A 22,915-nucleotide genomic window follows, 5' to 3' on the forward strand; every position below is an offset into this window, starting at 1 on the left:
AGTATCAACAGTCAAATCTCACTCCTAATTTTGTTCGTCGCCGGAAAATATTTCTGAAAATTATTTATCGGGATTTCAGAGCTAGTCCCGTTGTAGCATTGTTTGACTCCGATTGATGATTTTTGCGAACCGACGATTGTGAGCTTGTCGGAGATTTCGATTTACTGTCCTACGTTTGGGATCGGGAAGTGAATCTCGGAGGGGACATGTCGGAAAATTACAGCCGTAAGCTTATTGTGGAGGTCTGCAATGCTCGGAATCTAATGCCGAAGGATGGGCAGGGGACGTCGAGCGCTTATGTTCTTGTCGATTTCGACGGACAGAGGCGGCGAACAAAGACGAAGTGTCGGGATCTGAATCCACAGTGGGACGAGAAGCTTGAGTTCTTAGTTCAAGATCCTGATTCTATGGCCTCGGAGACACTCGAGCTTAACGTCTATAACGACAAGAAGACCGGAAAGAGGAGCACTTTCCTTGGTAAAGTAAAAATTTCTGGCAGCAGTTTTCCGAAGGTCGGATCCGAGACTCTTGTCTACTATCCGCTGGAGAAACGGAGCGTGTTTTCGCAAATCAAAGGCGAAATGGGGTTAAAAATCTGGTACATCGATGAAGATCCACCGATGACAGATGATCCGAAAGCTGACGCCCCTCCGGCCGGCGACACTGCTGTGGAAGGCAAAGAATCGAAAGAAGAAGACAAGAAAGAGGATAAAGCAGAGGAGAAAAAGGAGGAATCCAAAGAAGAAAAGAAAGAAGAGTCAAAACCGACTGAAGCAAAAGAAGAGGAGAAACCGGCTGAGGATCAGAAGCCGACGGAAGCAGCGCCACAAGAGACTGCTCCTGCTCCGGCTAATGATTCGGAAAAGACAGAGAAACCGCCCGCTTCAGACGCCGGAGAAGAGAACCAGCAGAAAGAGAAACCTACGTCGATAAAGAACCAGCCGGACACAGGCGTCAAAGATGTCCAGATAAAGTCGAGGAGCGAACGTGCAGGTGCCTCGTACGATCTCGTCGAGCGAATGTTGTATCTCTACGTTCGCGTCCTGAAGGCTAAGCGATCAGACGCAGAGTCGAATACGGACACGGATTCGTCTATCTACGCCAAGCTCGTCATCGGCACGCACAGCGAATGCACAAAGACAACCCGAGCTACGGACTGGGATCAGGTCTTCGCTTTCCACAAGGAAGACTTGAACTCTTCAGCCCTGGAGGTGTCCGTCTGGGCAGAGAAGAAAGCCGCGGAAACCGGCACGGAGACGCCGGCTCCCGCTACCGATACGTGTATGGGTACGGTTTCGTTCGATTTGCAGGAGGTCCCCAAACGCGTGCCGCCGGACAGTCCTCTGGCTCCTCAGTGGTACACACTCGAGGGTTCGCCGGAAAAATCGCCGGGAACGGACGTGATGCTCGCCGTTTGGATCGGTACTCAGGCCGACGAGTCGTTTCAGGAGGCGTGGCAATCGGACACCGGCGGCCTGATACCGGAGACACGTGCGAAAGCATATCTTTCTCCGAAGTTGTGGTATTTGAGACTAACGGTCATCCAAACCCAAGACCTCCAGCTAGGTTCGGGAAACGAAGCCAAGGCTCGGGAGTTCTACGTGAAAGCCCAGTTAGGCCCTCAGGTTTTCAAAACGACCAAGTGCCTAGTTAGTTCATCCGGCTCGGGCAATCCTTCTTGGAACGAGGACCTGATATTCGTAGCCGCCGAGCCGTTCGAGCCGTTTCTCTCAATCGGCGTGGAAGACGTCACGGCCGGGAAGTCCGTCGGCCTGACAAAGATCCAGGTAGCGACCATCGACAGACGGACGGACAACCAGACCGAGCCGCGGTCCCGGTGGTTCAACCTGGCGGCAGACGAGAACAGCCGGCCCTACGCCGGCCGAATTCACGTGCGGGTGTGTCTGGAGGGTGGCTACCACGTACTCGACGAGGCGGCTCACGTGACGAGCGACGTCCGAGCCGCGTCGAAGCAGCTCTCCAAGCCGCCAATCGGCACGCTTGAGGTGGGCATCCGTGGCGCCACCAATCTGCTTCCCATGAAGACCAAAGATGGCACCCGCGGGACCACCGACGCCTACGTGGTGGCGAAATACGGCCCAAAGTGGTTCCGAACCCGAACACTTCTCGACCGGTTCGGCCCGAGCTGGAACGAGCAGTACACGTGGGAGGTCTACGATCCGTGCACGGTCCTCACCATCGGCGTCTTCGACAACGGAAGGTACAAGAAGGACGAGTCGGGGAAGCCAGGGAAGGACGTGCGGATGGGGAAGATCCGCATCCGTCTCTCCACCCTCGACACGAACCGTGTGTACCTGAACTCTTACTCCCTCACGGTGCTCCACCCAGGCGGGGCCAAGAAGCTCGGGGAAATCGAGCTCGCGGTCCGGTTCACCTCCTCGTCCTGGCTGAGTCTCATGCAAGCCTACGCTTCCCCGATGCTGCCGCTCATGCACTACGTCCGCCCCTTGGGTCCCGCGCAGCAGGACATCTTGCGGCACACGGCGATGCGGATCGTGACGGCGCGGCTGGCCAGGTCGGAGCCCCCGCTGGGGCAGGAGGTAGTCCAGTACATGCTGGACACGGACGTGCACGTGTGGAGCATGCGGCGCTGCAAGGCAAACTGGTTCCGAGTCGTGGGGTGCCTATCGCGAGTCGTCGCGTTAGCGAGGTGGCTCGACGGGATCCGCATGTGGGTGCACCCGTCGACGACCGTCCTGGTCCACGTCTTGCTCGCGGTCGTGATCCTCTGTCCCCACCTGATCCTCTCCACTGCTTTCATGTACATCTTCTTCGTAGTCGTTTGGAGGTACAGGTACCAGCGCGGGGCTCCCAGCAACATCGACCCGAGGCTCTCGTACGTGGACGCGGTGGGGTCGGACGAGCTCGAAGAGGAGTTCGACTCCTTCCCTAGCAGCCGACCGGCGGAGCAGGTGAGGGCGAGGTACGATAGGCTACGGGCGCTGGCGGGGCGGGCGCAGACGCTGCTGGGGGACGTAGCAGCGCAGGGGGAGCGGGTGGAGGCTTTGATGAACTGGAGGGACCCGCGGGCTACGGGGATCTTCGCGGTGTTCTGCCTGTTTGCGTCGTTGGTCCTGTACGCGCTGCCGTTTAAGGTTCTCTTGTTAGGGTTCGGGTTCTACTACCTCCGGCACCCGAGGTTCCGCGACGACATGCCGGCTGTGACGGCGAACTTTTTCCGGCGACTCCCGTCGCTGGCGGAGAGGATCCTATGAAAGGTTTCATGTCTAAATGTGGGCGTAATTTTTTATTTAATTAATTAATTGAATTATTTTGTTTAATGTTGGGGGGCTATAAACGTCTGGAAATGCGCTGACCATTAAAAGCAAAAAGTTTAGGCGTATTAAGTTTTGACAATTGAAATGAAACGTTGGAGGCTTTGAGAAGCCATTGAAGAATGTCACCTTTTAGTCACAGAAATTTTTGTTGCCTAATAAACGCTGGAGTTGCAGTTGCGAGGCTCTTCATGGATGTGAAGAAGGTTGCCCGCAGTTACAGTATCTTCCTTCCGGAGCAAATAAATGAAAAACCTCTCAAAAATTTCATCTGCACTGCTTTTTTCTGAAATTCTTATTAGAAATGAGCTTATTAATCAAAACTTTCAATCTTCTAGACCCGGCTCCAGGTCTCAAGACACCCACTCCCTGACCTCTCCCAAACCCAGAACACGTCTGGGTTCGCTTTCCTCTCTCTGAGCACCAACCGCCATGACTGAATCTGTCGTTATACCTGTGAAGGAGTTCCCGGTCGATCTTATCAAGCACCCGATTGCCTTCTTTGAACTTGCGAGCAAACGCAGCGTTGCTGAAGATAAATCTCTTGAAATCCCTTAATCCGAGGGATCTGGGATGCTGTTTTGGAGGGTGGTCCCATGCAATGTAATGAAGATCGTGATTGACTGTAGTGTTTTTGAAGTCTTCTGAGTTGCAAATTACTGTCTGGAAGTAGCCTTCAGGAGATGAGACGAAGTTGGTGTAGTAGAGAAGAAGCGTCCTCGGAAGATTTTCCCAACCCACTACGCAGTACTCAGCGAAGGATCTAGATAATATCATCCAAGCAGAACCTGCCAAAGGTTGCAAACACAGGATAGCTTGCTCTGTTATAGATTATTCATTTCTTAAATCTTGGAACTTGGAACTTGCTTTGGTTGTCACTAAGAATTCAATATAGAGAGAGGATCGATTCTACTGCCAGAGAAAAAGCTTGGCTACCTAAGAAGAAATGGGTCCATGGTATGCTTGTGATGAAACTTTTTCTCATCAGAATCATTCCCATATAAATTCCCAGAAATGGATAAAACCAACATCAACATCTGATACCTTTCTGAAGGGAGCATGGAAGCCTGTGCAGGACCCATCTCCCTGAAGAAATGGCTTTATGCATGTGACTACTTCCAGACTTTGCAGCCTGCAAAGTTCAAATATTTGATTTTACCTTGTCTTGCTTTCTGTGTTTGAGCCTAGAGCTGTTTTTGTTGAAATATTGAACACTTATTAAACTAATATTTTCCATTTCGCAAGAGTCAAGAGGACGATGGAATCAGCTAATGTTTTTACATTCATGGGTTCTGAAAGGACAAAAGAAAAGAGTGATTTACCTGTGTAGAGTTTGAAAGCAGAAGGCAGCGTCCTCTGTTCTTGAACCCACAAAATCTCTGATTTCTCTAGACTGTAAAGAGCAGGATCTATCATAACAGGCTTAGCCCTCTTGTTCCTGCAGCGTTGTACAGATCAAATTTGAAGGGCCAATCATCTCTTCAATCTGTTCATTCATTTAGGGAAGATTAAAAAAGAAGAGGTAACAAAAGGGCAAGAACCTTACAGTTTCCATCCCAAATGGCTTGTGTATCCTACGAAATTCAGATCTCTCGGCAAATCAGAGAAGGCGTGAATCAAATCTTCAGGAGAAAAGAGAAACCCAGAATGGTTAGTCAAACTGGTGTTAAAACTGATTCATTTAATTTTCTTGAAGCATTTGGAAGTTACAGACCATCTTGAGTAACCAAAGGGTAGTCAGAGGCGCTGAGGTTGATGAACCAGTCCCACTTGCAGGTTCTGAGAAGCAAAGCCATGGCATGAAGAGTGTTGGCAAGCATGGTAGGTCCTCTGTAAGTGACCAAATTCGACTTCTCCACGATCCACACATTGCCTATTCGATTGAAGATTGGATCCTCAGCAATAAAATTTGTCAACTGGAGACGTTCATTAGGTGATGCTTCGAGGTCGAGATGGAGAAGATAGTAATTTGCAGGGTGATAAAGAGCGCGAAGGGTCCGTTTCAGCTTATTGACGTCTCCTCTTGACGCAGAAATGAGATAGGCAAACGTCACCGGAAAGTCACCGGATTGGGGAACGGCGAGAACATTTGAGGAGTCGATTCCGGTGGTGGCTCTTGTGAGGAGAGCGGGGATGAAGAGAAGAGAGAAGATAAATGAAGTGACGATGAAGGAGATTGCGAATTCCTTGATACCCATGAGAAATTTCTGATCTTTCATCTCTCGATACCCATCAGACGACAAGTCAGAGATCTCAAAGACCTCGATTCACAGAGTTCTGGAGAAATGTAAACAGAGAAACTGCCACCCATCACAGGAAAGAAGGACAGACATTGACAGCCATTGCCGAGCTCACGAACAATGATCTGTACAGAACAGAGCCTTCCTGAAGAAACTCAACAACATGATGCCCATGAGGGACCACGAGAGACTCGACCCTGTTGGCAGCATCTTTACAGCTTCTCACCTATTATAGCTCTGGAACTCCAATTCTGAAAGAAGGGAACTATCCCATGATGCCCATTACGGAAAAAATGTAAAAAGCAGACAATGGAAATCGATGGTCGTTCGATAACGATTCGAAAAGACAGAAACTGATTCAAAATTCTTAAAAGAGCTTGTATCTGGTCTGATCAAGCGATTGATTAAGGCATTCAGTAGCTTCTTCTGAAAGGAAGAAAAACCGGGAATTTTGCTGAGCTCTGAGAGAGAGGAAGAGAGAGAGGGAAAGGTAGGGGAGAGGCAGTTATCGGCGGAGGTGGGTCGTTAACCAGTTATCATTGGAAGCTGTCTTCGATGAGAATAAAATGCCTGAAGAGTAGAGATTGGATCTCCTTCCTTGTTGGGGGAGAGACTCGCCACGCGGTGGACAACCACCACTAATGAAAGTGACTGAATTCATAAATAGATGAATTTTAAGAGGAAAATAAAAATTTAGAATACTCAAAAAAAAAAAAAAAAAAAATCTGATTTTTATAATAAGATTTAGATTTATCAATGTAAAATTTGAAATTCTAGTAAAAATTATGGTGTTTTACCAGCGACTTGGCCAATTTGACTTGGATTTTTAGGGCAACTGCAGAAATTTTATAGATTTAAGACCGACTTTATAATAATTATTTTAATTTTGAACAATTTAAAATTTATTTTTATATAAACTCTAATTTGATATAATATATATTCTTAAATACATAAATGTATATAATTATATTTATTTATAGTGATTTTATCATTATAATTTTCAAAGAAAATTTTCCAACTAGAGATATAAAAAATAAATTGAATTTTCTACCATATATTTTAATTTGGTATTCAAAATTTTTTAAATTAAATAGATTAAAATATGGGTATTTTATACCCACTATAAAAAATCATGATCCAATTAAATGAATAAATGAGACGAGTTTCAACTCGATTAAAAAAATGTTCTATTGGTTATTTTCTACTATAATACATGTTTTGCTAGAAATAATAGATTGTGTTCACACATACTAAATTAAATTGGCATTTGAAGTTTATTTTTTTAAAAAAAAATATTTTTTAATTTGAAATTTTTCTAAAAATTACATTAATGTTTCAAATTTTATGAATAAATTAGTAATTTTATAGAGTAGGAGAAACCCATTTCAAATAATGAAGAAAAAACTAAAAATCCTTGATCATATTGACTGTCATAACACTTTATGCTCACATCAGCTTCAAAATCTTAATCACTTGTTAGGAGTAGCAAACCAAGTGGAATTTAATGTAGGTCGAGTGATTTATATTTATAAGCATTTTTAAATTTTGATAAGTTTCAAAATATTTATTTAAAATAGTAAAAAAAAAAAAGAAAATAAAGTTGGTGTGCCAAAAATGAGAGAGAAAAGTCGATTTGTTTAGGTGGAATACTTTGACATCCAACACTAGCTTATAGTGAGCTTCCACACTTTACAAAAGTGACTTAACCCATTTTCTCATCCATGTCTTTGAGTGATTATTCTTGTTGACTAAAACCACACAAAAACATTAAAATTCTTAGAAAGTTCACTCCAATATAAATTTTAAATTTTTTTTAAGTATTACATCTTAAATTTTTGAAGCTCTGACAAATATTTAAATTATCTAAAATTCTATTACTGATTTATTAATAATAAATTATGATAATATCAATATTATATTTATTTATTTTTTAAAAAAATTAAATAAATAAAGTGGAACACACCATTTACTCAAAATGGATAGGATTATTCCTATCATATTGAAGATGCAACTATGATTGTAAAAGTATAACTAGGGTTTCTTGATATGTGACTTACAACTCTATTAGGTTGAGATAGATTTAATAGGGGTCGGATTAAACCCTTCTATTTTGGATGAGTCTCCCTTAACTCGCCTCGAGTCTAATTTTAATTTGACTTTGGAGTCAGACCCCAGTTTTTATAAGCCTAGATCGGTCCAAAGTCTAAGTCGGAAAACTAACTATTCTTACCTAAGCTCTTATCTACTAAAATTAAAATTACTTGAAAAAAATAAGCATATGCTTAATTTTAAATTGTAAAATAGTTAAAGTTAGGAGAAATTCAGATATAATCATAAATTGGTAGAGAAGGATTTGTGCTCTATGACTCTTAGCTTTGCTATTTGTCAACATGTCTTCATTAGTTCTCCATTTGTCTTTGTCATTATTTGGGAATGGGTATCTCAACTACCTTATGAATGTTGCTTTGAAGCCATTCAAGCTTATTATCTAACTACACATGATTTTGGGTTCTGTAAAGATATAAAGACAAAGAGACATCTAAACCCAAAACTTTGACACTGGCTCTTGTGAAGAAAGTGGAAATTGCATCATGGTAGGTAGGATTTCATTGTTCAAAAGACATTTTGCATAGAGATTTTCTTAAAAGGATAGAGTGACTCTAATTCTCACTTAAAGGTTAATTAATTTTTGAAAAAATTGGTTGTGTATTAATGCAAGATAAAATCAAGGTTATTTGTTCGTGTGATCGATCGATCGACCGAACGATTTGATTATGTCTCGTGATATAATGTGGATAAATATGAATGAAATTACATTCTTTGGGTCAACTAGGTTAATTAAAAAAATAAAATTTAATTAGAGCTTAACCTGACAAGTATCAAGTTTTATTTGTTAAAGATGTTTAAGTGTTTGCAATAAGAAGAAAAGGAGACTAGAGTCAAGTCCAACCAATGGTTGTTGGATCCAACATTTCTCTTCTTTAGAATAGTTACTTTATTTACAACAATATCATTATCTTTAATGTTAAAAATAATTAAAATAATAAAAACATTTAAAATAATATCAAAATAAATGTATAGGATAATAATTAAATATAAAAAATTTAATTTTAATTATTCAATTCAATTTTGATGGTAAAAATAAAAAATTAGGTCCACCTGAACTTATATTCCCTTCTTCCTATTAGTAAGTACATTTTATTCGTATTTTTAGAAATAATAAAAATAATATATGCTCCTTTCAAATGTTATAATCTCATATTTTATTGCCTTATCTCTATTTAGTTACATTTTTTCTTTTAATTTATTTTAAATGTAAATTATACAATCATGTACCCCTTTCTCCTTGGTGAGACTTAAACCTAAATTGAGGGGTTAAACCTGCAAGAAGGGTTTAGGGTTTAGCGTTTAGTTACTCTCCTCAATTCACATTAAGATTAATGTGACTCAACTTTCTATATAAACCGATCTTATTTATCCCCTCTATGTGATTGAAGGGCACTAACCTGTCGATAATATATGGCATGCCTGCTATTGTCGATAAAATAGACATGGAACCATATAAGAGAGAAAAGTAATTCTACCAAAAAAAAAAAAATTTATTACAATATGAAAAATCAATGGAAAGGGGATGTTTAGATTCATCTTACACTCTCAATTCTCATTATAAAATGCTCCTAATATAAGTGTTTTTTGTTTTTTTGATTTTTAAGAAAAGAAAGAAGACGGAAGAATGGCTGATTCTTCCACAGCAAATTTAACAAAAGAAATGAAACTCATCAAAGCATAAACCAGGGATGGTTTATGTACTCTTCCAAAATAGGCACCCTCTTTCAGGGCGGATGATCTCTCGAGCTGAAAAAAGAAAACGAAGGGACGCTTCTTCCACTCCTAGTGTGCCTCTTCCTGACTCTGGTCGTAATTTTCCGGCTTTCTCTGATGATTCTCCGGCAGCCGGTCGTCTGTTTCGTCGTGGCCGGGTCACCGATATAGATTTTTTTATATATATATATGTATATATATTGCTTCTGAATCCGAATTCCTTCACGAGCTCTGCCTCACCGAACAGGCCACTGCTTGCGCCCAGTGCCTCAGCCTGGTCTTCACGTGCTGAGGATTGTCCCCTGCACGTCGAGGAGACAGAAGATGCGTTTATCTTAATGATGGAGTTGATGAAGTTTTTTGTTAATTACCTGGGTTGCAGATCTTCCAGGGGTCGTGGTGGTGGGGACTCCGGGGGCTGTCGCTGGACTGGTCGCCGATGGAAGAGGTGGAGTCGCCTCTCGGGGTGGAGATGGGGCTTGGGGTGGAGACGGAGGAGAGGCGGTGCTTCGAGTCGGAGAACTGGCGGTTGACGGCGAAATAAAGGTCGAGGGCTGGCAGGGTGCCGCACAGCTCGTGCCCGTCCTCCTCGTTGAACCCGAATCCTAGCTCGATGCTTCCCTTGAGCTCGTCCAGGTCCTCGTCCGTCAGGCTCCTGCTCGACCGGCTCCCCTCCGCGTCTAAACTGCCGCGCATCTGCTCCACCGTCCGCGTCAGCCTCTGCCGTCGCCGCCTGTCCCACGCGGCCTCCCGGCTCGTCTCCTGCATTGACAGCTGCTTCGACAGGTGCCGCCGGGGTTTCGGCGTCGGGACCAACACCATGCATTTCAATTCGTCCTCCTCGCTCTCGCTGGAGGAGGAAGACGAGTACACTCTGCGCATCGTTGTCGGCGCCTTCGTCGACGCTGCTTCCATCGCCTGCTATTGTTGCTGTTCCGTTGTTCGACGGAGGAAGAGGGGCATCTGACCTGACGACGGCCGATAGTTGGGCCGCAGTCGGTCAGGTTTCTGAGTCGGCCGGTCGCCTTCCAGGCATGGAGCTTTAATGTCCGCGTCGGTTACGGCGGAGTTCCGGCGACCATCCGTTCCTAACAGCCGCCTCCTCATCTCCAGGAGCGATTTCCTCTCCTATTCGGTCGTTTCTCTTTTCTTTTTCTGGCATTATTTACAACTTTAATTACCAAAAAAATATTAACCCGTTGAACCAAAACCAATGGACCTACTAATTTGATCGCTGGTCCGGTTGGGGCTGCCTGCCACCCGATCTGGGGGAGATCCGACTATGGGTCCGTTTGTTGGAGGTTGTTCGGTTGAAGTTGAACCAAACCAGCTTCGTGACCTCATCGAGGTTCCCGGGAAATTTTCCAACAACCCCTTAAAGACTCGTCTCAGTGTCATCTATCAACCAATAAAAATACGCCACGTCAGTCATTTGCTAGTCAGCAAGAAATTCGAAAAACAAAGAGAGTCGAGCCGAGAGGCAGAGGAGAAGAAGAGAAGAAAAAAGAAGAAAATTTCGAGCTCGTTTCCGCTTCAAAAATTGAATCGTGGGCGCCAAGAAAGTGGAGATCTCTCTTGATTGGAGGAGAGAGGACTCGTAAAGAGGGAGGAAGCAGAGGAAGGCAACCGTCCAGATCTCCTACGATGAATCACATCTCGCCTAACCAGGTTTGTGTTTACTTTATTTTGATGTCTCTCTGTTTTTTATTTTCTTTTTGAATCTTATCTCGGTGGAATTCATGCTCATTCTTGTTTTCCTTCTTCATCTTGTTCACGAGTGCTGTTCTCTGTCCTGAATCGTTCGTCTGGTTTCGAGCTTTGTTGTTTTCCTCGAGCTTGTCCTGCTATTTTCTTGTTGTTTAATGAACAGATTTTATTCTTCTATTCTTATAAATTCTTAGGTCTTTTGTGCCTAACCAGGTCCTGAAGTTTCATTCTTGTTTTCCTTCTTTTTCTTCCACTTTTCGAGTTCTCTTCTCTGTTTTGACTTCTGAGTCGTCCTTTTGACTCGAGCATTCTTCCAGTTTCGGGAGTTGGTCCTGCTATTCTTTTGTTCTTACAAATTCTCTGATGTCGCGCCTAACCAGGTTCGTCTTTACAGTCTTTTCTGTTACTCTGTGCGCCTTTTTTAATCAGATTTATTGTTTCGTATTTGTTTTTCTTCTTGTACTTGTAGTTTTCGAGTCTGTTCTCTGTTCAGAGTCGAGATTCTGGATTTGAGTTCTTCTCCTGGAGCTTGTCCTGCTATTTTCTTCTTGCTTTCTGGACTCTGACTTTGCATTCTTATTCTTTTAAATTCTTCGGTCTTTACTGATTATTTCTGTATCTTCCTGATCTTCCTAATCGGAATAACTTTCCTGGAATTTCTCTGTTCTTCATCTTCTCCTGACATTTATTCCAACCTATTCCATTTGATACCGAACTCAAATCCTCCATTTCATGACCGTCTCTCCTCAAGTTTCTCTCATTTTCTTGATCTTCTTTACCTATTTCTTCGATGCCATTCCATATTTAAAAGAAATAAAAAATTCTCAGTTTTGTAGAATGTGAACTGAAATCCTTCCTCCGCAATCAACTTTCCTTCAATCTCTCTCTTCTTTTTTCTCCTCTTCTGCACATTATCACAACTTATTCCATTTTCTTCAACAATTAAGCCATTGTTTTTCGTTTCTGATCGAAGCAAACGATCCTTCCTTCCATTAACTCTAATTTTTTAAATCATGGAAATAATTCTTGCTCCGGAAGCTTGAATCGAGTAACAGAAATTTCAGTTACCGTTTAAAGGAAACTTCGCGTACTGCGACGACTTCGTTGTCGAGTCTCTTCGGACGACGAAGAAATAACGTGAGCCTTAAGCTTACAGTAAGCGGAGGTGGGCCCTTATTCATCTGAAACGTGTATGGCTACAATTCTCCATCGCTCTCGTGACAGAGTTGAAAGTGGGCCATTTTCTTTTATGCTATTGACCGAATCCGAAAACCGCTTCTCCATTTAATGAATCGGTTGGCTCAGTTTGTCATTTGAGTTTTAATTAATGGTGCGACCCACCCAATTGTTCCCTTTTTTCACCTTTTAAGTCCGACTTTCGAACTCACTAAAAAAACCCTGGAAAAAATTAACCCCATTGAGTTTCGAGTTATCAGGGTGTGAGTTGACTCCAAAACTCGGTCACAGTCATAGTGCTTTGACCCGGATTCGGACACATTGAACTCGAGTCCGATTATCCGGCCCCATCAAATTCAAGGTGCCTCAGCCGAATTACGGGTTGACTCACTTCGGTTTCGGTAAAAGCTCGAGTTTAATTGAACAATTAGGATCGGGTCCCCACTGACCCATAGGAGGGTCCAAATATAATCATGCCCGACTAGGTGACAAATCGGACCCAAAGGTTTCCTCGACCAAAGAGATCCCATCTCCTTAATTATCTTTTGCGATGTAATTGTTTCGTTAACGCAATCTAATTCCGTTGTGGATATTTTCTCGAGTGCAGGCGGGGGAAGCGATCACGACCCAGAAAACAGTCCGGAGGAGATCCTCCATTGGCATCTTCCCTTTACTCTTCTCTCTTCATCTTCTCTTAATCCTAATTCTAACCGCTTTCCTCACCATTAGCGGCTTCAATGGCGGAACCAGCCGCCGCAAATTCCACCCGCTTCACTGGTATCCTCAGCTTCTCACCTCATCTGCTTGCGCCTTGGCCGTCGCTCTCGCTTTCCTGCTCATGACTCTCCACGTTCCCAACAATGCCCCGAGGATCATCTTTTGGCTCGCCCCTTGTCTGACGGTCGTCGCCTCGTTGCTCCTCCTCTCCATTGACACCGCTGGCGGCCTCGCCACCGGAATCCTCACCCTCCTTTTTGCCATCATCCAGTCTCTGTACGGCTGTTGGGTCACCCCACGTCGGTCTCACGCCGCCATGATCCTATCGGCGGCGCTTCTCGCCGCAGCAGAGAACTCGGTGGTGATCACCGGATACGTCACAGTCGCGCTCCTTGCAGGGTTGATTTATTCGTGCCTGTGGATTCTTGGTGTCGGCGGCGCCTACGTGGCCGGCGGTCGCCTCGCCGGGCTATTCTTGTTCGTGCTCCTCCTCAGCTTTGCGTGGACCATGCAGGTGATAAAAAACGTCGTCCACGTAGCGGTGGCGCGTGTGGCTTACCTACGTTTTTCGCATGGTCACGCATTGGACGCCCGGGCGGCGTTCGCCGCCGCGTGTACCTGCTCGGCCGGGAGCATCTACTACGGTGCGTGCCTGGTTCCGTTTCTCGGCGCGGTTCGCGGGTTGGCCCGGGCGATGAACTTGGTGTCAGAGGACAAGGACGAGTTCATGTTCTCGTGCGCGCACTGCTTCATGGGCACCGCCGACCGGCTGGTCCGTTTTGGGAACCGGTGGGGGTTCGTCCATGTGGGGGCGCACGAGAAGGGGTTGGTTCAGGCGTCCAGCGACACCTGGGAGATGTTCGACCGGCTCGGGATGGTCCGGTTGGTCGACACGGATCTCACGGCTTCGTGCTGCTTCTTGGCTGGCGTCTCCGGTGGAGCGGTGTGTACCCTCGTCGGCGGTTCGTGGACTCTTGCCGTCGAAAAGAGCCTCGCCACGAGCGTCTCCATTTACGCGTTCTTGATGGGATATTTCATGGTAAGAAAGAGATCACCCTTAGATGTGGACATCAGAAAAATCTTTATTTTTCTCATTTGTCCAATCCATGGAAATGTTGAAATTTTAGCTGAACGATGATGTTTATGATTTATTATGAATTTGCAGACTCGGGTGGCCATGGCGTGGCCTCAAGCTTGTGTAGCAGCAAAAATCGTTGCATACGCGGAGAACCCACAAAATCCACGTATCGATTCTACCATTGTTAACCGGATTCGACAACTCCAACCTCCAGACGATGAAGCGTAGATGATTTCCAGGCATGAACTTCGACTTACACTCATTAAAAAAAAACACAAGTTTCTGTCTTTCAGATATGAACTGAACCAGTTTTCGCTCCTGATTTTCTGATTTTTTTCATCTTTCGCTGAAGAGCAATGATTTCTGAATTTTTTTCATCTTTGTACGTCTTGCTCCAGACAATTGTTTGGAGAGAGTGGAAGATGTTGCACGAAATTGATTTTCTGTCTATAACATTTGAGATTGATGGAGATATTCAAATTGTTTTCTAGATTAAAGTCTTAACAGAAATACTGTCACAATTACAAAGAGGTTATTAGAAACAAAATGAGACCATACAAATGAGAAGGCAAAGAGTATAAAAAGAAAAGCTGCATTTGCACTAAATTAAGGCCATTCGATAAAAAAAAAAAATGTGACATGGTCAGGGACAAAATTCACTCTTATGGATCGATAAAATTCACAAAATAAATTACAGGATTTTGATTTTTCTCTGCGAAAAACCTTAGTTTTGGCTTTTCATGTAAAAATTTAGGGATGGCAATTGGTCGGTCCCGATTGTTCAGTACGATTATACGGGTGCCAGAATTCAATGCTCACGATGAGGGTTCATTCCTTTCTCCTGCGAAGATGGCGATGGTCATGTGGTTCAGTACGTCAGGCGGGTGCAGGAATTTGATGCTCACGACGACGATTGGAAAGAGGGGTCGTAGATACGTGGGCGTTATGAGTACCGACGCAGAGTTGCTGAAGCTTACTCAGCGGTCAGCTCCCCGGTTCAGATAGGAACAACTCTTCTCGATGGAAGAGACGAAGACAAAGGCTGATGCTACCAGCCAAAAGAAAGGTTCTTCCTCTGTATCCCGAAGCAGAGAGGAAGGCGTCCGAGGCAGCTCCTAGGATAACCGAAAGCTAAGGATCGTTGAGTTCAAATGAAGCCTTCGGTAGCTGCATTGAAATTGGAGGAAGAAAGACTCGCTTACAAAAGATTTGGAATGAAAAAAATCGAAAAGAGAGAGGGGAATACTTTTGGTGACAATGTCGATAACGCACAGGTAAGATGACACATATTGTGGGTAAAGTTTGTCAACAACAACAAGTTCTCAAAGAAAATGATAATCTTATTCAATATGTTTGGTTTACGTGTGAGAAACTGGATTGGAGTTTAGGAAGATTACATTTTTGTTGTCACATAAGATAATTGGTCGTTGTGGAATATGAACATTGAAATCGCATACGAGATGCGTAAGCTAAAGAAGTTCAGATGCAGTGTGCGCAAGATCACAATACTCGATTCACAGCTGAAACGTGATACCTTAGGTTGCTTTTTTAATACTCCAAGAAATCAAATTGTCATCAAGATAAATGGAGTAACCAGAGGAAGAGCGAGAGTGCCTTGGACCCAACTTCACACAATTGCCACGAGGAAGAGCGAGAGTGCCTTGGACCCAACTTCACACAATTGCCACGAGGAAGAACGAGAGTGCCTTGGACCCAACTTCACACAATTGCCATGAGGAAGAGCGAGAGTGCCTTGGACCCAACTTCACACAATTGCCATGAATCTTGTTCTTACGAGTAGGGGTGGCATCGAGCCGAGTCGAGCCGAGCCCGAACCTGCTTATGTTCGAGTCGAGCTTGATTTAAATATTTCGAGCTGAGCCTCGTCTCGAGCCTAAAATTGTTATCGAGCTCGAGCCCAACGAGTTCGAGCCGAGCTTTGAGCCGAGCTCGAGCCTCAACATACATTTAAAATTTTTCAAAAAATATATATCGAATAAAATGTATATAAAATTATGCATATATTTTACATAAAATTGGGCATGACTTCTACATAAAATTGGGCATAACTTATATATATAATATGTATATAAGATTGGGCATAACCTCTACTTAAAATTGAGCATAATATATATATATATATAATACTTGTATAAAATTCGGTATGGCCTCTACTTAAAATTGGGCATAATCAATATACATAATACCTGCATAAACACTCCATAAACACTCCATAAAATTGTCTATACATTCCATAAACACTTCATGAAATTGTTTATACACTCCATAAAATAATCTAAACACTTCATACACTGCATAACATTATAAATAAACTCCATACAATAATCAAACACAACAAAATTAAATAAAATATCACTATCAATTTACAATCACCCAAATAAAAACTATAAATCCTTTAAATAAAATCCTATTACTATTACAGACTTATTAGAAAATTACAAGAAATATTTTAAATTTTTCTTAGGAAAGTTAAATGGACCTCTTATTGCCTTTTCTAAGGAAATAAATAAAAATTAATAATTAATCTAATATATTATTATACTTATCGATAAATTTTTAATCACATAAAATGTCAAACACAAAATTGCTATGAAAATTGCCTCATGCTCAAAGTATTATATCATCAACTGTCAAATACTTATTCAAAATTTTTCTATATGGTTTTCTAACCCATTTTGGCAAGAAAATCTTACTTGGAAAATTATATGAATTTTTAAAAAGAATTTATAATTAGAAAAATTTTTGAAAAAATATGAGGCACTAATGGTCCCTATATTTCTATTAAAATGTCTTTTCAACATTTATTGAAAAAACCACTAATAGTCTTTAGAAACGTATTTCTACTAAAATATCTTTTCAATTTATTTCAGAGCCATGAGGAAGGGACAAAGAGTTTTTTTTTCTTTGTTTATGATCTCGCACGTAGGGGTGGCTTTGAATAAATTATATATAAAATTATGCATACATTTTTAAAAAATATAATGATATGGGCGGTTCAGGATTGAATTTCAATAATGGATTAAAATGCACCAATATTAATATTTTTTACTCCAATTGTTGTCTAGCTTGTTTTGTAATTTTTGAATCTAGCCATAATTTATTATGGCGTCCTGAGTGCTCCTAGATAAAAATTTATATTATAGGAAAAACTAAAAATATTTTTCCTATGATACATATTCCCAAAAAAAAATTTAAATAAAATCTTATTACTATTAGTGACTTATTAGAAAATTACAGGAAATATTTTAAAATTTTCTTAGGAAAGTTAAATGGACCTTTTATTGTCTCTTCTAGGGAAATAAATAAAAATTAATAATCAATCTAATATATTATTATACTTATCGATAAGTTTTTAATTAAATAAAATATCAAACACAAAATTGTAATGAAAATTGCTTCATGCTAAAAGTATTACAGCATTAACTGTTAAATACTTATTCAAAAATTTTCTATACAGTTTTCTACCCCATCTTGGTACGAAAAATCTTACTTAGAAAATTATATGATTTTTAATAAAAAATTTTAATTAGAAAAATATTTAAAAAAACATGAGACACTAATAGTTTATAGAAAATTATTTCTATAAAATTTATTTTTAATTTTTTTCAGAGGAAAAAGTTTTTTTTATTTTTTTATTTTATGATCTCGCACGTGCGAGATCATCCTCTCGCGAGAGAAGGGGGAGATTATTTCTCCCCTGTTCTGGTTTTTCGCCGAGACGACGCCGATGGAAGGGGGTTACGGCACCGGGGAGGACCTATCGTCGGGGATGACGGCCACGATGGAGTCGGAAGCGGCGGCGACGAAAACAGAGGCGACGGCGAGGAGAGGAAGAAATCGAACGGACAGCCACAGAGGCGGCCGACGAGCAGCTGCGACGGCGGTATAGACGTCGTCAAACAGCTACGACGGCGGTAGAGGCGACGACAACAACCGATGGGAGGGATCGGCGGTGACGAGGGGGGAGGAAAATTTTTTCCCCCCCTCGCTCTCGCTCCCGCTCCCCCGCTCGCTCGCGATCCTGTTACCGAGTCATACCGATCCGACTCATTTCGAGCCGGCTCGCGAGCCGACGAACCGAACCTAGCTTCGGTCGAGCTCGGCTCGTTAAGGTAAACGAACCGATTTCGGTGCTCGAGCTCGATAAATGACGAATCGAATCGAGCCGAACCGAGCCGGCTCGCGAACCGGCTCGGTTCGAAGCCACCCCTACTTACGAGCTCAACATAGCTTGCTGTTTCACTATGCCGAAGCTCAAATACCATTCGGGGATGGATTCCAGGACAAAGGAGGCGTACCAGGAGAGAATGGAAAGATATATGCTGTATTGGTTCAGACGGAGATCGATGATGTGGGAAACCTATCCCCGGGCTAATGCCTCTGCAGTTGCGCTGCTAGCCTTTATGAAGATGGCAGGATTTGCCCTATTCCGCAGATACAATGACAGTTCAAGAAACTCCTGATCGTCATCTCCGAGGAATTCCTGGTGGAGCTGATATCATTTTCGGACTCGCAGCTTAATCAGGTGATAATGGTGAAAATGATTCTCAGTTTATTCAACAATCCGAAGGGTGGCAAACAGAAACTACTCTGCTATCGAAGACTAACGCTGAAGCATACTTATGTTAGCTGGTTTTTGTACCCAAAACTGGCCAAAGGCTATGTAAATACTTCATTTTTATGGGGAATACCAAAACCAAATTCGGTTTATAGCTCATGCAGAGGAAAATTTTCTAAACAAATCCCAATGCTTGGCAATAATAGACGATGTAAACCCTTCATCTTTTATATAGAACGACACAAAAATCGAATTTAGTTTACCAGACAGAAGAAAAAAACCTGTGAATCGAATTTGGTTTTTATTATAATAAAAAAACAGTGGGTTCGCAATAAAAATGAACGTTACAGGCTTTCTGGTAAAAACAGAGAACACCCATCTTTCCAGTTTTTCGAGAAGAGGGGCTGGAGAAGATAGATTAGTGATACACAGACCATTCAATTTTGAAACAAAAGTTACAAGCTAATGCTATTTCTTTAAAGGTAAAGGTAGGCTGAAGGATCTCGCTTAATTCAAAGGTGGCCTCGCCCACCACAGTCTGAACACATCACGTTGCCTGTACCTCCACAGCCTATGTGGTAAAGATTAGCAAAATTTAGCTATACAGAGAAAAAAATCATCATATTGCAAGCACACAGTAATTTTCAAAATCAGAAGGATTCTGCAGGTCTCATTCAAATGCAATTTGCACCGATGTACTTGGAACCAAATGAACATCAGATATTTGCCTACGCAACTGGACATGGATCATGGTAGAAGTGATTCTAGCAAAATGAATATAAACAAATACGCTTTCAAAATAGGAAAAAGAAGGATATATTACCTAGACACCTGACCTTCACAATAATTCCCTGGCTCTCCAGAATAGAGTCCACATACAGCCCTGAGCCAGAGCAGGTTTTGCACAACAAAGCACCTTTCGCGTTGCAGTCCATGCAACGGGGGTTATTCCCTATATTTTTCTCATCTAATGATAAACCAATTGGCTTCTCTATGATTTCCTCTGGAATTGATTTGTCATAACAGAACAAAGATTCAAGACTGCTTTTGGATCTCCGAACATCTTCCATTGAACTCATTTTGATCTGTGACAACAGGCAGGAAAGTGGAGAAACATAATCTTCCCATGGAGTAATAAGAGAACAACAAAAGGAAACATATTTTTCAATATTCAAATAAGTCAAAATTGTTCACGTGTCAGCTGGCCAAAAAATAAGCACTGATCTGTATGGTGCCCCCTTAGAATCATGTGGACATTGCAGCAAACAGTAGTAGAATGAAAATAAGCAAATAACAAAGCCATAACATTTCAATTTAGAACTTCATAAAAGAACAAGAGAGCAGTATTCAGCAGAAAGAATTAAAAAATTTCAGATGAATAGGATATACTTAAGATTGAATCCGTGGTCTAGTGAAAAACAAGAGAAAAATTAGCTACATGTCCCCTCTCCGTCTTGTAAAATACACTTCTTCAAAGTCTGAATTATCAGACTTGAACTACAGTAATTCTTTCTTCCCTGAATAAGTTGCAGACACACACTCAGGATACTTCATTTACCCCATAAAACTTGGATCCAAACTTCACATTAAGAAACCCTGCCATGTCACCATTGAGTTAAGTCTCAATTGACAAAAGACAGATTTTGGCTACAGAGCTGTCTCCATCTCCTTGTGAGTGAACAATTGAATAGCTCCCAATAAAAAGAGTAGATGTCACTTGGACCTTTGGCTCGATGGCCACATGGTGAGGTTTTTAATGTGAGTTCTTGAGTTGAAGTTTCACCAGGGGTAACGGGGAGGGGGGAGGGCATTCACAAGCTACTTCACATATATGCATGGAAAGGGACTGATTTTGTATAATGTTCTAGACAGTGTCAGCATGTGAAACATAATAGTTTTTGAACAAAAAACATTGTTTTCTATGTTAAACAAATTTCATTTCAGAAGTTCCAAAATGATGGCAAAGAAAATGCTGCCAAGAAACATCAAAAGAACTGCAAAAATCTTGAATTCCTCAAAGATGATTGTGTCATTTGCCCCACTCTTGTATCTGGAGGCTCCTTCGCTATTGATGGAAGGTTCCCCATCTTCTTGTCTTATTTCTCACTGATAAATAAGATATCATCATTTCAAAAAAAAAATTGGCAGTTATTAGGATAAAAGCCAGTTAGCTAGTACAAGAAAACCTGAGTAGGACAATGTAGAAGATGAATGGAGTCTTTACTTTTGCAGTTGTAGTTGCAGAGTCATGGCTATGAATATTTAAGCTCAAAATGAAAAAAGTATCACAACCAGAAGAACTGGGTGATCCAAAACTCCTTCAGAAGAACTCAAGCGTACGTGACTACCTAGTGCTAAATTAGTGAAATGGTGCCTGAATGAGATTGCATGTCATAATTTTCTATCTGAAAAAGTGACACATTTGTTTTTTGAGGATCTAGTTTGAGGACACTGGAGCAACACTTCTGTCAGTGAATAAAATGTCCTCCCAATCAGTATTTTGCCCATGGTCTCCATTGTTAAGCAAGTTGTTTAAGAGTGAGAGAAGTTTGGATAGTCATTTTAGGAGGAAGCAGTGCCACTTCAACATGATATCACTATGATTTCAAGACCATCTATTTCTATTCAGTCAGCCATATGTGTGTTCTATGTGGCTTGTCTTTATGTTCTCTACTTTTAGGGCCAGGTAGTTCATTTAGGTCTGGATGTGAAGTTAGTTCTCCAAAAGAGAGAGAGGTTGTTAGTGTGAGATTTCTTATTCCAACATTAATTTGGAAGTAGAAAGATCCTTATCCTAACTTCAGTAATCACCTGGAAGGAACAAAGCCCAAGTTTAATTTGCAGTTGCCAGCTATATTACATTTAGGGAGCTTAACCGCTTCCATTGTGAAGGAAGTGCCTATCAATTGTATAAGAGATGAAAAGCTCAAACTGGATGCAAATTAGTGCAGCAAATGAAACCTTGGAGCGCTTTGAAGGATGTTCTTCTCAGCGATACTTCAAGGCATCTTCAGAAATAAAATATAGCAGGAATTTCTAAAGGAAAAATTAAGGAGAAGGTACAGGAAATGCACAATCAAATGTCCCAATCATTTACATAAATTGCATTTGATTTACCTAGGGATCATTATGACATCTGCCATTTGAATTTTGCGAGGAGAATAGTTGAAATTTCAGCCTTAAGCAATAATGGTCACATTTTCAACTCTACATAATAAAAAGGGTAAAGCAACAACTATAGCGTAACTGTGAGAGACACGAATGATAAAATTTAAAAAAAAAAAAATGGAAAACAACGAGCAGAAAAATAGTAAAAAATTAGAAATATAGAACTCAAGCCACTAGAAACTAAACTTAAATTCAACCCAAAATAGGAAGATAGGTATCAAATAAAAAATAAAGTTCCAAAAAAGTCCATACACAGGAAGAACCAAGAATAGTTTATGAGAAGGGCGATATAGGCGCATAAACAGTCCTTTAATGGAAACTCCGCTCAAGAAAAAAAAAAAAAAAAAGGACTCTGAGCACTCACCAAGTTGGAGTCACAGCTGGGAAGAGATCCATTGGAAGAGATGGCATATATTTTTGACGCTGGATTCCTCCCATTCAGCTGAAATCGAGGAATTTTTTCAAAAGATGATCGTATTGAAAGCGGCTGCAATGAAATTGAAGAGATATTAATCTGAATCGTCATTGATATTACGATTTGGCTTCTAAGCAACAATCTCTTCCCATGGGAACTGAGGAGATTGTTAAGGAGAAAAAAAGAAAACGTCGAAATGGCGGAGAAAGATATGCAACGCTTCAAATTACGGAACTACCCTTCAAGTAATCGGATTTCGGATCCATCATCCGGTTTGTTCAGACCCAAGTAGTGACCCAAGTGGATAGGTCTTCCCCAATTAAGATAGCAGAATTATTAAAAACTAAAAATTGTAATAAAAAATATTTTAATTAATATAAATTTATGATATTATTATATTTCATATTTATTTTATATAAATAAATATGTATAAAGGGCTAAAATTGGGAGAGACTGGCGAGTCCACATTCCAAAAGACTTTCAAATTTGCCTAGAAAAGCCCATAAGGAGCTGATGGGCTTGTGGGGTGAGGCCTATGCTAGAAAGTAGGAACTGCCTTTTCAGGTGGGCTCTTTGGCTCTACCACATTCATTACCCATTATGCATGATGGGCCAGCCTTGTTCTCCCCCTATTTTGGTTTTTTGGGGACTATTCAAATGGTTGGCATTTTCACATAATTACAATTGTGGAAGATGTTGAGATTCATAAACCCCTTT

The 22,915-nt window shown here is 41.7% G+C and overlaps 5 protein-coding genes across 5 annotated transcripts; 2 read left to right on the forward strand and 3 right to left on the reverse strand.

Moving 5' to 3' along the window:
• Positions 1–3: 3 nt before the first annotated feature.
• Positions 4–3,427, forward strand: LOC137947578 (multiple C2 domain and transmembrane region protein 14-like). Its single transcript, XM_068793380.1, has one exon. It carries the CDS (start codon positions 207–209, stop codon positions 3,234–3,236), a length of 3,030 nt encoding a protein of 1,009 aa, XP_068649481.1. The 5' UTR covers positions 4–206; the 3' UTR covers positions 3,237–3,427.
• Positions 3,427–6,125, reverse strand: LOC137947579 (beta-glucuronosyltransferase GlcAT14A-like). The gene is made up of 4 exons (XM_068793381.1): positions 5,011–6,125; positions 4,843–4,918; positions 4,619–4,734; positions 3,427–4,084 (listed from the first exon to the last, which is right to left on the reverse strand). Exons 1-4 carry the CDS (start codon positions 5,513–5,515, stop codon positions 3,564–3,566), a joined length of 1,218 nt encoding a protein of 405 aa, XP_068649482.1. The 5' UTR covers positions 5,516–6,125; the 3' UTR covers positions 3,427–3,563.
• Positions 6,126–9,569: 3,444 nt separating this feature from the next.
• LOC137948816 (uncharacterized) lies at positions 9,570–10,240 on the reverse strand. The gene is made up of 2 exons (XM_068794993.1): positions 9,730–10,240; positions 9,570–9,660 (listed from the first exon to the last, which is right to left on the reverse strand). The coding sequence occupies exons 1-2, from the start codon at positions 10,238–10,240 to the stop codon at positions 9,581–9,583; spliced, it is 591 nt and encodes a 196-aa protein (XP_068651094.1). The 3' UTR covers positions 9,570–9,580.
• Positions 10,241–10,616: 376 nt separating this feature from the next.
• Positions 10,617–14,347, forward strand: LOC137948815 (protein PNS1-like). The gene is made up of 3 exons (XM_068794992.1): positions 10,617–11,026; positions 12,849–13,997; positions 14,124–14,347. Exons 1-3 carry the CDS (start codon positions 11,003–11,005, stop codon positions 14,262–14,264), a joined length of 1,314 nt encoding a protein of 437 aa, XP_068651093.1. The 5' UTR covers positions 10,617–11,002; the 3' UTR covers positions 14,265–14,347.
• Positions 14,348–18,901: 4,554 nt separating this feature from the next.
• Positions 18,902–22,374, reverse strand: LOC137948899 (uncharacterized). Its single transcript, XM_068795109.1, has 3 exons — positions 22,148–22,374; positions 19,439–19,700; positions 18,902–19,186 (listed from the first exon to the last, which is right to left on the reverse strand). The coding sequence occupies exons 1-3, from the start codon at positions 22,307–22,309 to the stop codon at positions 19,128–19,130; spliced, it is 483 nt and encodes a 160-aa protein (XP_068651210.1). The 5' UTR covers positions 22,310–22,374; the 3' UTR covers positions 18,902–19,127.
• Between the last annotated feature and the right edge of the window lie 541 nt (positions 22,375–22,915).

Source organism: Aristolochia californica, unplaced genomic scaffold (assembly GCF_029961685.1).
Source record: "Aristolochia californica isolate CCGP_79_NKW_82.1479 unplaced genomic scaffold, dmAriCali1.0.hap1 SCAF_13, whole genome shotgun sequence".
In the NCBI taxonomy this organism is placed as follows: Eukaryota; Viridiplantae; Streptophyta; class Magnoliopsida; order Piperales; family Aristolochiaceae; genus Aristolochia; species Aristolochia californica.